General features: G+C 34.5%; 2 protein-coding genes across 3 annotated transcripts; both read right to left on the bottom strand.

Moving 5' to 3' along the window:
• Window positions 1–3,557: 3,557 nt before the first annotated feature.
• On the bottom strand, window positions 3,558–5,494 carry LOC110915650. Of its 2 annotated transcripts, none has more exons than XM_035986086.1 (3): window positions 5,220–5,494; window positions 4,724–4,988; window positions 3,558–4,598 (listed from the first exon to the last, which is right to left on the bottom strand). In XM_035986086.1, the coding sequence occupies exons 1-3, from the start codon at window positions 5,378–5,380 to the stop codon at window positions 3,879–3,881; spliced, it is 1,146 nt and encodes a 381-aa protein (XP_035841979.1). In that variant the 5' UTR covers window positions 5,381–5,494; the 3' UTR covers window positions 3,558–3,878. The 2 variants fall into 2 exon arrangements, with proteins under 2 accessions (XP_035841979.1, XP_022016072.1); XM_022160380.2 differs by having other exon boundaries at window positions 4,724–4,987; window positions 5,210–5,490.
• A 2,804-nt stretch (window positions 5,495–8,298) lies between these two features.
• On the bottom strand, window positions 8,299–15,391 carry LOC110915984 (FKBP12-interacting protein of 37 kDa). Its single transcript, XM_022160732.1, has 14 exons — window positions 15,224–15,391; window positions 15,090–15,141; window positions 14,959–15,020; window positions 12,105–12,172; window positions 11,956–11,992; window positions 11,772–11,856; window positions 11,617–11,681; window positions 11,127–11,204; window positions 10,883–10,930; window positions 10,575–10,628; window positions 10,179–10,340; window positions 10,022–10,091; window positions 8,917–8,972; window positions 8,299–8,771 (listed from the first exon to the last, which is right to left on the bottom strand). Exons 1-14 carry the CDS (start codon window positions 15,248–15,250, stop codon window positions 8,607–8,609), a joined length of 1,029 nt encoding a protein of 342 aa, XP_022016424.1. The 5' UTR covers window positions 15,251–15,391; the 3' UTR covers window positions 8,299–8,606.
• Between the last annotated feature and the right edge of the window lie 390 nt (window positions 15,392–15,781).

Raw genomic sequence — 15,781 nt, 5'->3', positions numbered from 1 at the left:
TCGAACTCAAGCTTACATTTTATCACAACTCACAAGTCAAGCCCGAACACTCGACATAGCACGAAACGAGAGCTCTTGTTGTGGTCTGTGGGACCCAAAGTTCAGCTGCAATGGTACAAATTGATTGTCGTGCAGCAGAGTAGAAGCTGGAATGCATAAATAATACAGGCTCCGGATACAATATAGCAAATCTGAAATGAAAGTGACAGATTGGAAAAGAAGAAAGATTGCACAATCTTTTCAAAATTCAAGTCTTGATTTTGGGTCTTGTCTTGACCCTATAAAAGCAATAGCCACTAACACATATCCTTAAAGTTACTTCATGTACAATTCATACATCATTATGTCAACTATAAAACATAATCATAAAACCTACACACAAAACACTTTTTTTAAGGTCACATTTCTTTATACCATCTTTCTTTATTATTTACGAATAATTACAAGTTTTGTCCTTCTTTATGTATGTACTAAATTGCAGGTGGTGTCCTTTGACTTCAAAATTGACTGGTTTTGTCCTTAACGTTTCAAAATCCTACACGTTATGTCCTTTAACCCTAATCACCTCCCACAACCACCGTGCAGAATTTTGAAACGTTAAGGACAAAACCAATCAATTTTGAAGTCAAATGACACCGCCTGCAATTTGGTACATACATAAAGGACAAAACTTGTAAGAGTAAATTACGTTTTTGGCCCCTGTGGTTATATCACTTTTACTATATTAGCCCAAAATAAGAATTTTTAACATATCTGCCCCCATGGTCTCTATAACTAACCATTTTGGCCCCCATGATCTCTAGACTTAGGGGCCAAAATGGTTAGTTATAGAGACCATGGGGGCAGATATGTTAAAAATTCTTATTTTGGGCTAATATAGTAAAAGTGATATAACCACAGGGGCCAAAAACGAAATTTACTCAACTTGTAATTTACTCATTATTTATTAAACATACAAATTTAGTAAGTTTTTAACAACTTGAGTATCTCCTACGCATAAGCCGTTTAAAGAGTAAATTACAAGTTTTGTCCTTTATGTTTACACCATTTTGCAGGCGGTGTCGTTTAGCGCAAAACTTTGCAAGTTTTGTGCTTTATGTTTCAAAATCTTGCACGTTTTAACCTTTAGGCCAAACCATAGTTATTAAAGGCGCTAGGCGCACTCAAGGCGCTTAGGCTCCACCTAGGGCCTAGGCGAAAGACGCAAAAAAAGCGTGGGCCCGAGAAAAAAAAGCGCACTAACATATAAAAATTTAAAATACATTATGTAATGGAAAATAACATCTTCTTCAAATACCAAAATATTCTAATACCATAATCTTCAACATAAAGTACCAAATCGGATGTGTGACAACAGAATTCATATTTCAATCAATACAAAAAACCAAACTTTATAAGTTGGTAAAACAGAGAACTAAAGGTCAACATAGTTATCTCTATAAAAAAATTAATTGAGAAATACTAAGTTCGATAAGAAAAACTTTATGTGCAGAATTAGATAGAAAACAAAAACACTACATTGTGTATGCAAAATCAGAACTAAATCAGAAATAATCAGCTGGTAAAGAACAATATCAAATCAGAAATACACCGCAGAATATGAGGAGTTTACCAATTATAAAAATAATATTCCTATTTATCAGGAACATGTAGAATTAAATCAGAAATCTACTAATCTGGATTTGAAGAATTCGAACTGTGATCCCTATTTATCAGGAACATGTAGAATTAAATCAGAAATCTACTAATCTAGATTTGAAGAATTCCAACTGAGAATCTGAGATCTGGATTATTAGAGATATAATCCGCTGGAAATCTCCCTATAAATACTCCAGAACATCTTACGAATAAAAAAAATGTTTATCAGCAATTCAGTATTAATTGTGCGCTAAAAATACCTACGAATCAGGAGCGCAATGAATGCGCGTCACTCAAAAAATTAGCCTAGGGCCAAAAGCGTGCGCTTTTGATAACTATGGGCCAAACCCAGTTAGATTTTTTAGTTAAATCTGAGCATGTGCCTTGCACATGAGTGTATTCTTTATCATTTTACCTCTCCAGCTCTCCGGTGATTATTGAGTAAATAACTTATATCAAAGGACTAATTGTGTAAAAAAAGTATAAATAAAAAACCCGTACTCTCTCTCTCAACAATTTTCAATAATCTGCAGATGGAAAAAAAATAGGTATTTTGAACGATGCATTAATCCTTCATTCATGATCAGTTCTAAATAACGGATCAAACATGCTGCTAAAAGAAGGTATTAGGAGTAAAACTCAATACTAAATCCTAGATCCCTACAATAGTTGAAAGGTGTAAAAAAAAGAACTTCATTTTTGTTGTTCTGAAGATGTATATTGTCATTGTCGCTGCTGAATTTTACTCGTCGCATAAATAAACCAGTTCAAACTTAAGTCTCACCGTAAAACACCATGGCCGACGGCCTGCGTTGCCACTGGCAGTCACCTCCTAACCACTAAAATCACCATGATACTTGATGCCCAACTACCAACCTCAATTCAATTCTGGCCAAAAAAGGGTGCATGTAATCGGTTGTACATAATTAAGCAATCGGGTCTTAACCTTTTTCGCCGGAACACCGTCGCAGCGGCCGATAACCATGACCACAACATCACAGTGACTGTCAGAACCCTTGTAGCTTCGCCGGAACCTGTTCATAACTGCAACCGTCGCCGTTAACGCCACCACCATCATCGTTTTTGGACCACCGTTGACCTCATCACCGAAGCCCACCTCTGTTTCCGGTCTTCAAACACAATCGTTCATCGCAACTCTAACGCCGCCGTTTGTTGCCGTCGCCTAAAGTCGTATCACTGTCGTTATCTCCGGACTAAGGCCATATCACTGTCGTTATATCCGGTCTAAGGCCATATCATTGTGGTTATCGCTGGAATCCTTACCATCGTCGGGTCCTCTTCCATCACCCACTCTCTCTCTCTCTCTTGCGTCTCTCTCTCTCTCTAGATAGTTCGAGAGTCTGACTCTTTGGTGTCTTCCATATCAATAACAATAATAATAATTAGCCCCTTGATATAAGTTATTTACTCAATAGTCCCTGGAGAGATAACATTACAAGAATACCCTCACGTGCAAGGCACATGACCATCATCATCATCATACTCAGTATATCCCACCAATAGCAAAGCAAAGGTAGGGTCTGAGGAGGGTGAGATGTAGACAACCTTACCTCTACCCCGTAGGAATAGAGAGGCTGCTTCCAATGAGACCCCCGGCTCGATCAAGGCACATGACCTAAAGGTAAAAACGTGCAAGATTTTGAAAAATAAAGCACAAAACTTGTAAAGTTTTGCGCTAAAGGACACCGCCTGCAAAAAGGTGTAAACATAAAGGACAAAACTTGTAATTTACTCCCATTTAAATAAGCAATACCAGGCACCCGTTATTTATATACTATCACAGATAATAAAATTATAAGTTGAAAAAGAATACTAGTATACTACCATAAACAATCTACAGATATCATCACCCGTAACTTATAAAGTATCTGTATCAAAAATAGAGATTTGGATTTTAATAATCTTATTCTGGGATAAATAACACTGGATCTTTTATAACTAACATTCAGCCACGGATATAATCGTATGTACAGTCACAGGGCCGTTAAGCAAATTACATTATTGATTATTCACAACTGACGACAAACTATGACATGATTTATGCATACACTATATTATTCACAGATCATTTGTAATTATACAAATGATATAGAAACTATGAAACATATATCAAAAGCTAAAAAGAGTGGGTTACCAGGATAGCAAAGAGTTGCCCTTCTGGAAATTCTATTCCATTCCATTCCCTTCTGTAATTTCTATACAACAAAGATCGAATCATTTCATTTGTTATTCATCATCTTGTCAAGCACTGAATTGAGATCCACTCGAGACCCATTCCCCGTTAGTTTTCTCACACAAGCTCTTACAAGGTCCCGTCTGAAACCCATGCTTGTTACCTTATCAACTATATCATCTACCGGAATTGTATCCCCGTTCTCGTCGGATCTTGATTCCTCTTTCACGTCAATGGCAGTTGGCAATGCATGAGGTAGTGTTCGGGCTACAGGGGTATGCATGTAATTACTTCCGCTACTTTCTTCTTGCGGATGCAGAAAGGAGTCAACACGTTTCACATTTGAGATTTCATATGAAGATGACGGTTCACAGTGAAGGTGAGTGTTTGTTAACCTAGCAAATTCGGGCATGTACTTAGCATGAAACTCAGACTTGTAGTTTCTGGGATTGGTGGTGTGGATAAACGATGTGTTGCTGAGCTTTGATTGTACGAAATGTGGATACTGAGGTGTGCGGGATTGTTGATTTGGAGGAATGATGTATTGCTGAGCTGTGATTTCATGAGCTTGCGTAACTACCGGATGATAAGAAACAGCTTGTTGTAAAACGAGTTCGTTTGATCGTTGGTTAAAAAGTGGTGTACTACAAGACGACTGTGGAGAAACATTTACTTCGTCTCGTTTTGAACCACGAAGAATAGCAAGCTGAAGGCGCGTTTCAGCTATTTCATGTTTGTCCCTCAAAAACAGAACACCATCGTGCACCTGAGACAAATAATTCACTCGTGTAAAAACAACCGAAATGAAGTTTTTACGCTATCACTAGTCGCAAGATTATATTACGAAACAGAAACAGAAACCGTAACATCAAGTTACGTAGCAATTGAAACCTCTTGTAAAACACTCTGCATCTGCCGCAGCTTCCGATGAGTCGCACCATGATACCGTTCCTCAGCGTTCTTCACGTCCTCCACGTAATTATCAATCTTGCAAGTTTCATCCTCTAGGTGAGATATTTGTGTGCCAATACCTTCAATTGTATGCTGAAGTTTATCAGAAATATTCTTCATTCTACTATCTAACTGAAATACCAAGGCTCCATTATCAAAACCCCCAATTTCGACCGTATCGTTCCGGTTCATCACACCAGTTGTCTGTAACATAAACCAGCATACTCTTGTTTCAGTTTAGAATTTTAGTCGCATAAGCTTCAATCTAGGGTTACATAAACGTAAACATAATCTAATTGTGTGTCCAATTCAACTTAGGGTTTATAAACTACATGATTATTTTGCTTCTTTTCTGATAAATTACATAAATTTAGGTAACAAGATAGAAAAATTAACAAAAAAATGTGATATATGAAGTATGATTACCTGAGAATTGAGGGGGCGATAAGAGTGGAAATGAAAATCACAACTGCGATCATCATCAACAACATCGTAAGATTGAGATTCATCGTAAAAATCGTCATCGAACTCACTTAGGTCATCGTGAGGGTTTGTGAAGTGAAAGTAATCGTTGTTTCGAGACTTATAATGTTCCATTTGACACCGATAATGACTAAGAAGGAGGATCAAAGAGTTCTGTAATCATGTTTAGGGTTTGACGATCGCTAGCGTCTAGTTATTAGTGACGATGTTATCCGACCCTGTAATGTAAACGGTTCGGTTCAACCAAAGACCGGTTTTTGTTTTCAAAACATTAGCCGAGCGACTGATTTACTTTCAAATTAAACCGGTTTAGTAGTTAACCCGAAGGATTTAGCCTCAAATAGTTAAATTAAACTCGTAACTTTTTTTTTGAGTAAATTACATAAATTGATAAATTGAGTTAAATTAAACTCGTCTTTAAAAATCGCGTAAAATTTCCTTTGTTTTGTTAATTTTTATACTCTTTATCCTTTAAAGCTCGAGCTCGGCTTGTTGGAATTTTCTCAAGCTCGAGCTTGGCTCGTTTATTATCTATTAATTGATATATTAAATAAAAATAATATAAATAATAGACTTTTTAGGCTCGCAAACTCGATAAGTGAAGTTGGGGCTCGGGCTCGTTTACTAAACACGCTTATTTTTAGGTTTAAGTTCGGCTTGTAAACAAGTTTAAATAAGCTCGGCTCATTTACACTAAGGCTCGACGAGCGTAACGAGCTTCACATGCGAGGCTCGAGCTCGGGCTCAATAAACAAACGAGCTTTATTTTAGGCTTAAGCTCAGCTCGGGCTCGATAAGGCTCGCCTCGTTTCGAGCCGATCTCGAATAGCTCACGAGCCGCTCGGCTCGTTTGCACCCCTAATTCTAATTATCACTATTATTTCATCGATTTCTTTAAAATTTTCTTAATTTATTAATTAACATTTTTTTAGAGTTCAATGTCATTTTAGTCTGTGGTTTAGGCTATTTTACCAGTTTAGTCTAAAGGTTTTATTTTTCGTCTATGTGTCCAAAAAGGTTTCATCATTGTCATTTTAGTCAACTGGGTTAACTTCATCCGTATTTTCTGTGTAACGAGAAGGATAATTCGGTCATTTTATATGTAATTCTGTTAAGTAGAAGGATAATTCGGCCATATAAAATGACCAAATTGCTCTTCTCATTAACAGAAAAAATGGATGAAGTTGAGCCGGTGGACTAAAATGGCAAAGATGAAACATTTTTGGACCCACAGGTGAAAAATGAAACCTTTGAACTAAACTGGCAAAATGGCCCAAACCACAGAAACTAAAATGGCATTTAACTCTTTTTTATAAAATATATAGGTTTTATATGAACCGTTAGTGTGATCGAATTATTTTTTTTATCAATTTTATAATTATTATATATTATTTGATCAAAATTTACAACAAAATATAGAGAAAAATAAGCATGTCGGTCGCGTGTTACGACGAGTTAGTTTAAACATAGATAAAAAAATGCCGCAATATTGTATTTTGAGATAAGCGTACGTCGTACATTTTATAACACATCTAATATAACTAGTTGTTTAAAAATGACATTACAAAATTTCAATTTTTTTATAGAAAATCATAGTTTAAACTGACATGTCGTACACGCGACCGACGTGCTTATTTTCTCCATATTTTGGTGTAAATTCCGTTTGTATTACATATTATAATTGTAAAAGTGATAAAAAAAATAACTTGATTACACCAATGGTTTATGTAAAACATAGTGTTATATGTAAAAAAAACAAAAAGAAAGTAAATAATTTAATCTAATTAATGAATTACTATTTTTTAAATTAATCGATAAACAATATTGATAAATTTAATATAATAACAAGAAATAAAATAAAATAAAAGAATTTAAGTAAATTACAAGTTATGTCATTTATAAATAAGCTTTAGATTATGTCATTTGGACAAAATAGTCTTTTTACCTTAAAGTTAACATTAGTTAACTTAAAGGACTAAAAGTGTGCAAAACATACAAAATAAATGACATTTTACGTGATTTTTAAAGAAAAAAGACAAAGTGCAATTTAGTATATAAATAAACGACAATTTATGTAATATACTCACCTAGCCTTTTTATTAGGCCACCCGGGGCACTCCACGGGTAGGCTCCTACGGCTCTGAACCCACGCCAGATAACCGTCGCCACCCCCAAGGGTAGGCAAGTCAAGTTCGGTTAGCCAAGAGGGGTACTAGTGAATGGGTTGTTGACCTTGGGAATTGGAATTGGTTAGTGGGTTTTGATTGATTGAGGTATTTGACGTTATTAATATTAAAAAAAACCTAGTTTATGGCATTGGTAGGCGGCGCCAGTGATCAGGGCTAAGGTACCTACCCTTGAGTGCCCTTTTCTCCCTTGAAGAAGTTTTTATAAGGGTGAAGGGGCGTAATCAAGAAACTCCATCGGGTGAATTGGCTACTTCAGGTACATGGCTGCAAACACCTTGGGTGGTGGAACCGGGTAAGAAAATTGGGTTCATGAACCCGAAGATGAAACCAAAGAACGTTAGACCATGGGTTTGAAATTGGGTACAGGTTCATCGGGTAAATTGGGAACACCCCCACAATTAAATCGGGTACTCTTGGGTTGCAACCAGATGTTACTCGTTGTTTAGTTGATTGATTTGGGCCCATCGGATAGTTTTGGGGTGCTCCTTTATTGTAATGTATAAAATTCTAGTAAGAAGCTAGAATATATATACACACACTTAAAGTTTAAGTGACATGTCAGCTTAATATAAACACTGAAATTACACCATTTGAGCCAATCTAAATGAAAAGAAAGCTTAACCCATAAAAATACCGACTTGACCTTGTCATCAATAGGCGCAACAGAAGAAACTTTGTTGTCGAAAATCTTTCATTACACGCTCGCCAATGGCCGCGAGTCGCCATATAGCCGAAAACTTTGTCAAGAGATTAAACCAGCCTAACTAGTTAACCTTGCTTCATAACTAAAAATAACTAAAATGTGATGTGATACATGTCCGTGAGAACCTCAATTTACATTGCTTAATAAAATCACTTGTGCTTTTAAACTCAGTGTAACAAAACAAGACAATCAAACGCACGAGCACCTATAGAACAAGTAAACTATAAACGAATGACCTTATTCCCATCATACTCGAAGCTTACACCCATTTATCTCTACATGACCACCGAGCTTCAAACAAAACATAATAAACAGAGCGTATCACATGAATGTAGACAGTCTGGTAGTTTGTAAAAAAAAACGAACATCCATAGCATGACGTATGGTGGGTCTTTTTAAAGAAAAAAAAATACAAAACGGAAATGTAAATGCAATGTTGATTACAAGTTTACAGTGTCTCGTTTTCAGCACCCATCGGCTTTATGTCATCCTCGTCACCATCTTTGTTGCTAACTACTGTCTCGGTTACTTTGCCTTGCTTCTGTTGCAGCTCCTGCTTTAGTCTTTGGATCTCAAGATCTTTGTTTTCTAGCTTCTCTTCCAGGATTAGTGTCTGTAACAAGGCGAAAACATGTTAATAAACCTTTTTTGGTGCATATAAAAGTTAAGTACAGCTGATTGAGGTCGATCCATATTCTATCTTGGTCAGAAGTGATGTTTTATTTGACATAGATAAAGGTTCTGAGAAAAATACGGACCATTTCATTTGATTTTTCGATATCATTTGTCAATCCTTCCATGTGCTTGCTAAGTCCTGCATAAACAAACGCAATGGATTAACATATGGCTCCAGTGAGAATGCCCATGATTTCCAAACGTCAATAGCAAATAAGTAACAGTTGAAGACGGTATGGAATTCATGAATTGTTATCATGTTAGAAGAAAGTATAATATGAGTGAAATTTAAATATCAATAAGCTTAGAACCTAATAAAGTTCAATTTTGTCAAAATTTCCCAAATTTTTAAAATGAACTTTCACATAGTCGTCATCATCATCATACACAGTAAATCCCACCAATAGCAAAGCTAAGGCAGAGTTTGAGGAGGGTAAGATGTAGACAGTTACATACTTCGAAAATATGCCACACACCATGGTTGTAAAAATCCCAACTAGTCTCTGATTAGTCGCCAATTAATCACTAATCAGAGGTTCACCGATTAATCACTAGGCGGTCAATGGCGATCCTATTCTGGCCAAGTTTCGGCCAGATCCCAGCCAAATTTCGACCAAACCACAAATTCCCGTTAATTACTTAAAAAAATGGGTCAATGACTCAATGAGGGGTTAAAACATGTCTACTCTAAAAACAACATATAAAAATCCCGATCTGATTAATCGCTAGTTGGTACCCCACCGACCGACTAGCGCCTAGCGATTCTTACAACACTGCACGTGCACACAAACACGCACATGTGTGTGTGTGTCCACATTAGTAATGTATTATCTTTATACATGTGTGTATATGTGCATATATTTGAAATGACTCCCTCAAATGAAATACCCTTTACCTTTTCCATTCCCATTCCTCTATCTGACTATTATAGTTATTTTATATTTAGTGTTCTTTAAAGATTTTTGGCCACAAGAACCTTTTAATATTTAAGAACATGTTCAAATAATACCAAAATAAACTTATATTGCTGAAAAAGGTTTCATGTTTGCAACTAATTAAATAAATGAATGTACTTACTGTAACTCGATTACTGATTAAGATTTAGTGTAGGCTTAAATTTAAATTATAAGTGGCGTTAAAACAAGAAAAATCAGATATCTAGAATAGAAATAAAAATACAGCCCTAACCTTCAAAATGATTTTTGAGTTCCAGATTCTGAGATTTTTGCAAAGCAAGCTTCATCGATAACTCGTGTATCTGCCAGGCAAAAAATATTAATTAATCAATAATCATTAATCAGAAGGTTTTCGTTACAGGCAATTAAAGTAGTTAACGAATTATTACCTTTCCTTCCCTGGCCTGATTCCCGATCTCCTCGTTTTCCTCCTGCAGAGTTCTGCACTTAGCCATTAACATCTTCCCCATCTTACTTTGCGGAGTGAAATTAACAGCCGCAATATTATCTTGCAGCTCCTTAATTTTCTTATCCTTTTCCTCTACCAAATTCTGAAAACATCACATCATACACTGCTTTTAGCATAGGTGGTATATATACCTTACGTAATAATAATTTTATCTTCGTTTTTGTAATTTGTTTTGGCAGTAAACTCATGTTATTAAGATGTTCCATACAGAATGTTTTACTTATAGCTTTTTCATTCAACATCAGTTTTATAATATTCATACAACATAGTTAATGCAGTTTTATAAAAAAACACCCGAGTGTTTGATCCATTTTACCTTCAAACGTGTAAACTCGTCATGAATTGCTGGATCGAGTAACAGTCTTCTTGCCTGCAAGTTTTTCACAAAAAGTTAACGAAAAAATACAGAAAACCACAATATATGTATATGTAATATAATGATATAATAAATTTCATCATTTCTAGCTTTTCTAGTACGTTTTAGTTATTACTGTAGTTAACTCTGAAAGTCACAAGTAGCTAGTTTGACTCCAAAAATTAGAAGGGCACAAAATTGGACGCAATGTACTTCATTTTGGCTTTGGAGATAAACTATAAAGACAGCATAAATAACGAATGACATACCTGCATTGATGGAGGCTTAAGTTGTGATCTTAAATCCCGAACTGCAGACTGAAATAATTGAATATAAATAGCAATTAACATATTTTTTTAAGTTAAAAACAGAATCCAACAAAATTCTAGAAAAAAAATCAACTAAGAGCACTGATTGCATAACGTAATGTGGTAGATATAGTGGCAATAAGAGTATACAATTTGTGAATATAGGCCCATTATGTATTCACAATTGACAAGATAACAAAATTACCTTCAAATCTGCAATCTCCTGCTCCCGTTTTGCAATGGTTACTATAAACGCAGCTTCCTTTTTCTTTGCCTTTTCTAGCTGAAAACATGAATAGAGGTAATGTTTGCTCATTTATGTTCGGTAACGTATTTGTTTATGTTCAATTGTGTTCGATAGTTCATTAGTGTTTTTAGTTTCTATAATTTATTAAATACTTCAAAATTCCGACAAATAAAAAATTTAATAAGTGTCAGTGTAATACATATTATGTACATGAACGCTTCTTTTTGTTCGATTGTTTCCATTTGTGTTCATGAACATTAGTTTGTTTTCATGAACGTTCGTTGCCTAAAATTAACAAACAAACACGAATAAGACGTTCGGTTCGTTTGCAGCCCTACAGCTAATTGCCTAGTTTTCTAAGCTGAAAACATAAATGCAATAGATAATGTGGGAACTCAAAAGTCAAAGTTGATACTTTTTTGCTAACACAAAGGCATTATTATGTAACCTGTTCTCTCAGTGATCCCTCAGAAGATTTTAAATCATGAAGATAACTGATAACAACGTCAGGTTCTACATGCAAAAAAAGGTAATGTATCAATCAATAGAACCATAAATAAACACAAATCATATGTTATAGTGATATATATTACAGAAACGAACCAACTGTTGTGCCTGTTGTAACGGACTCGTTCTGATATATAGAATGCCATTTTTGAATTTCTGATTTCGCAGCTTCAAGCTCTGACTGAAAACAATAGCAGTATAATTAAAAACATAAATTATGCAAAGAATTTTCAAGATTATAAGTCATCTAGAAAAAGTGTAAAAGGAACATCGTACATACTTGGCATGTTGCAAGATTATCCTTACAGCTCTGGAGACTACAAAAGACGACAAATAGAAAGATGTGCATGCGTTGATTTATGAATGATCCAATAATAATAAGTATTTTAAAAAAGATACAATCTATATCGCCATATCGGCTAACAGTACCTCTCACGAAGGGATAAAATCATTCCGGTTGTCACACCTGGTACAGTTTCTTCTACTTTTGAGTTAGCCTGAGATGCAACAAAGCAGTAATAAGCATGAAATTAATCATAGATACATTAATTTAACATACGAGAACTATAACACTGGACTGATCATCAGCACCACAGACAAAATACAACGAGAAGTGATGATAAAATAATTTATACTCCATCTAAGTTGAAACTAATGATTGGATGTTCAAAACACATAAAAAAACATGGAAACTTCAACCATTTCGTGTGTACAAAAATTATATTAAAAAACAATTTGGATACATCTCAATGATATAAATTTACCAAACATCGTTAAAGATTACATGTAAGTAAATTTTAATAGATACAATGAGCTATCATGCGTCGTAAGTTAAAAAAAAACATAAGTCATCTTAGAAAAGATAAAAACCCTACACACTGTCACCGAACCGTTTAGCCTCTAAAGTCTAAACTATTTTGTGAGTGTCTTAAGTCCTAAAGATGATTCTTTATCCAAAAATATTATAAAGAGATTGTTGTGAGAGGTTTAATCCTCAAAACATAGTTTTTAATTTACAGATCAAGGCCCTAAAGTTAAATTGATCTTATTCAAAACATCAAGGGACTAAACCACGTAATCGAACTTTAAGACCTTGATCAATCACGTAATCAAACGCAAAAAAAAGTATGGAAATAAAATCAAGAGTAAATTGCCAAAATCGTCCCCTAAGGTTTGGGTGTGTTTGCCAGTTTCATCCAAAACAACCTTTTTGTACCATAATGCCCCTTGCATTTGTGATTTTTTGCCATTTTTATCCAAACGTCTAACTTTTTTTTGCCAAAATCGTCCCTGAGATTTGGGATTTTTTTCCATTTTCATCCAAATATTTGACAGAAAATATAAAGCAAATTAGACATTTGGATGAAAATGGCAAAAAATCCCAAAAGTGAAGGGCAATATTGTACAAAAAAGTTGTTTTGGATGAAACTGGCAAACACACCCAAACCTCAGGGACGATTTTGGCAATTTACTCTAAAATCAATAAAACAAAGTGTTTCATAAGCACATGTGATCTTAGCAATATCTATTTGTAGTTTAACCAACTTGCTGCTTTCAGGCTCTTATTAACAAACACCTAAAGTTAAGGTTTCACAGTTTTAAAAAGGTAGTTTTTCGGAATATATAATTTCGTCTACTTTTCCACACAACTGGGCATAACTGTTGACAGTAGTTCTTCGATTAAATATGAGGTTTATCGAGTTCTTGATGATCAAGGAGATTAACAATCACAAGGATCAATTTGGAAGATCCTTAATTTGAATGCAGACAGGAAAACAGGGGAAGGTAAAAACACATAGATGATATCGAAGATATTGTTAAATGATGGATGATAGAAGTGCAGACACACATACACATATATATACACACTTAATGGCATTAACCACAGTTGTTAATGGCGAATAGCGACAAATAGCGATAGATAGCGGGCGCTATTTTATAAATAGCGATACACTAGACTTTTTAAAAAATATATATATATGTATATTACATAGTTATTAAAGACGCTAGGCGCACTCAAGGCACATAGGCCTCGCCTGGGGCCTAGGCGCAAAAAGCAAAAAAAAGCGAGGGCCTGAGAAAAATAAAGCGCATAATGAAAAAAATTTTAAAATATATTATGTAATAGAAAAAAAAAATACTATTCTTCAAATAAAATAAACAAAGTATATTATCTAACACTTTATATCAGGTAGAGGATCCTGTAAAAAGTGCTCAAAGTGTGAGAAGTGTAAGAAGTGTATTATAACACTATATATAATACTATATAACACCATATAAACACCGTATAACAATATGTAACAACATATAATACTATATAACACTATGTAACACTATATATCATTATATAACAAATATAACACTATACATCTATCATAGACATGTTATCAGACAACCTATAGTGTTATATTTGTTATATAATGATATATAGTGTTACATAGTGTTATATGGTATTATATGGTGTTACATATTGTTATACGGTGTTTATATGGTGTTATATAGTATTATATATAGTGTTATAATACACTTCTTACACTTTTCACACTTTAGGCCCTTTTTACACTATCCTTACCCCTTTATATCATCTAATTAGTACCAAAATATTAGTGTATTAGTGTAGAAAAGTAGTTTTCCTTGAATAAAAGTAGAAATCTGGCTAGAATCTTGTCAGAATTTAAAGAATTTGGCCGGAAACTCTCCGGAATCTAGAAATCTCGCCGGAATGTGCTTTTAAAATCACCTTGAGAATTAAAGCGCAATTTCCTCGACTTAAAGCGAAACTGCCTCGCCTGGCCTAAAAAATGGGCCTAGGCGCAAGAGGCGATGGCTTTTAACAACTATGGTATATTATATCAAAATACCCTGGTATATACACTATTTTACATGTATAACTAATAAAAACCTAAAATCCAGCAATTTTATAGCTATATTTAATCGCTATTTATATTTAAAAGAATAAAAAAGTAAAAAAAAAATAAAATAAAATAAAATCCCGCTATTTATGGCTACATACCCCTGTAGCGACTTTTGACCTATACGCTACGCTATTCGCTATAGCCACCGCTAGTGACCACTATGGCGTTAACCCAAACAATCTAATTAATCCTAAACTACTTGTCACATTATAATGATAATAATAAACCCAAGTAGATAACAACAAGTTTAGTTTACTACTAACAATACTAATTGGATTAACATTTAACAACAACTACACTAAACATAAAGCTCAGAAAGTATAACCAACCAATAAACAAACAACACCACAAAAATAAAAAATAAAAACCTTTTTGGAGCCAAATATATCATCATCATCGTCATCAAGATCTCCAAATCCTCTCTTAGTACCTACACTCACATTACAAAATCAAAACATAAAAAAAGAACGGGTTAAATAATAGTAATAATAATAATAACCTGCACGCGTAGTTTGGTTGGTTCCGGTAAAATCCCCATCGAAATCATCATCCTGCAATTGCAGTTAATTAGTAGAAAAATGATGATTAAGACAAAGGGTTTAATAGAAACCCTAGGATTGATTTATGACTTACATCGTCTATGTGAGCATGAGATGCCATAGAAAATTGGGGAATAATTTGAATTTGGGTTTTGTTGGGGTACGAGATTGAAGAACCAGAACTCTTTCCGGCTCAAATCTTAAAACCGGTCGCTCGTTTAGGTTTTGTGTTTGTGGTTCGTGAGTTAATCGGTTCAGATCACATGTTATGGATTTTATATTGTAATCTTATATTAGTAGACTGAAAGCGATTAAATAGTTTTATTTTAAGTTTCAACTAGGTTTTTACCCGTGCCGCGCGTTACGGCGGCAACTTCGCGTTTGCGACTTTGCTACACACGTTATGATGATAACATTGACGTGTGGCGTCTGTTTGTGACGTGACGCGTTTTTGAATTTGTTACGTTATGTTTAAGATATTAACGTGGTTGTCTTGCTCGTTGAAGTGTAAATTCGTAAAAGTAATCTAAACAAAAGTATTGAAACGTTGAAGAAAATGAAATGTGAAGTTATTAAGTAGAAAAAAGATGGTGCTTAAAGTTGTCAATTACAAAAAAAAAAATAGGAGTTAATGTGTCACTTACCAAAAGAT

This window comes from Helianthus annuus, chromosome 16 (genome assembly GCF_002127325.2).
Source record: "Helianthus annuus cultivar XRQ/B chromosome 16, HanXRQr2.0-SUNRISE, whole genome shotgun sequence".
In the NCBI taxonomy this organism is placed as follows: domain Eukaryota; kingdom Viridiplantae; phylum Streptophyta; class Magnoliopsida; order Asterales; family Asteraceae; genus Helianthus; species Helianthus annuus.
This window is presented reverse-complemented; position numbering and strand designations above follow the sequence as displayed.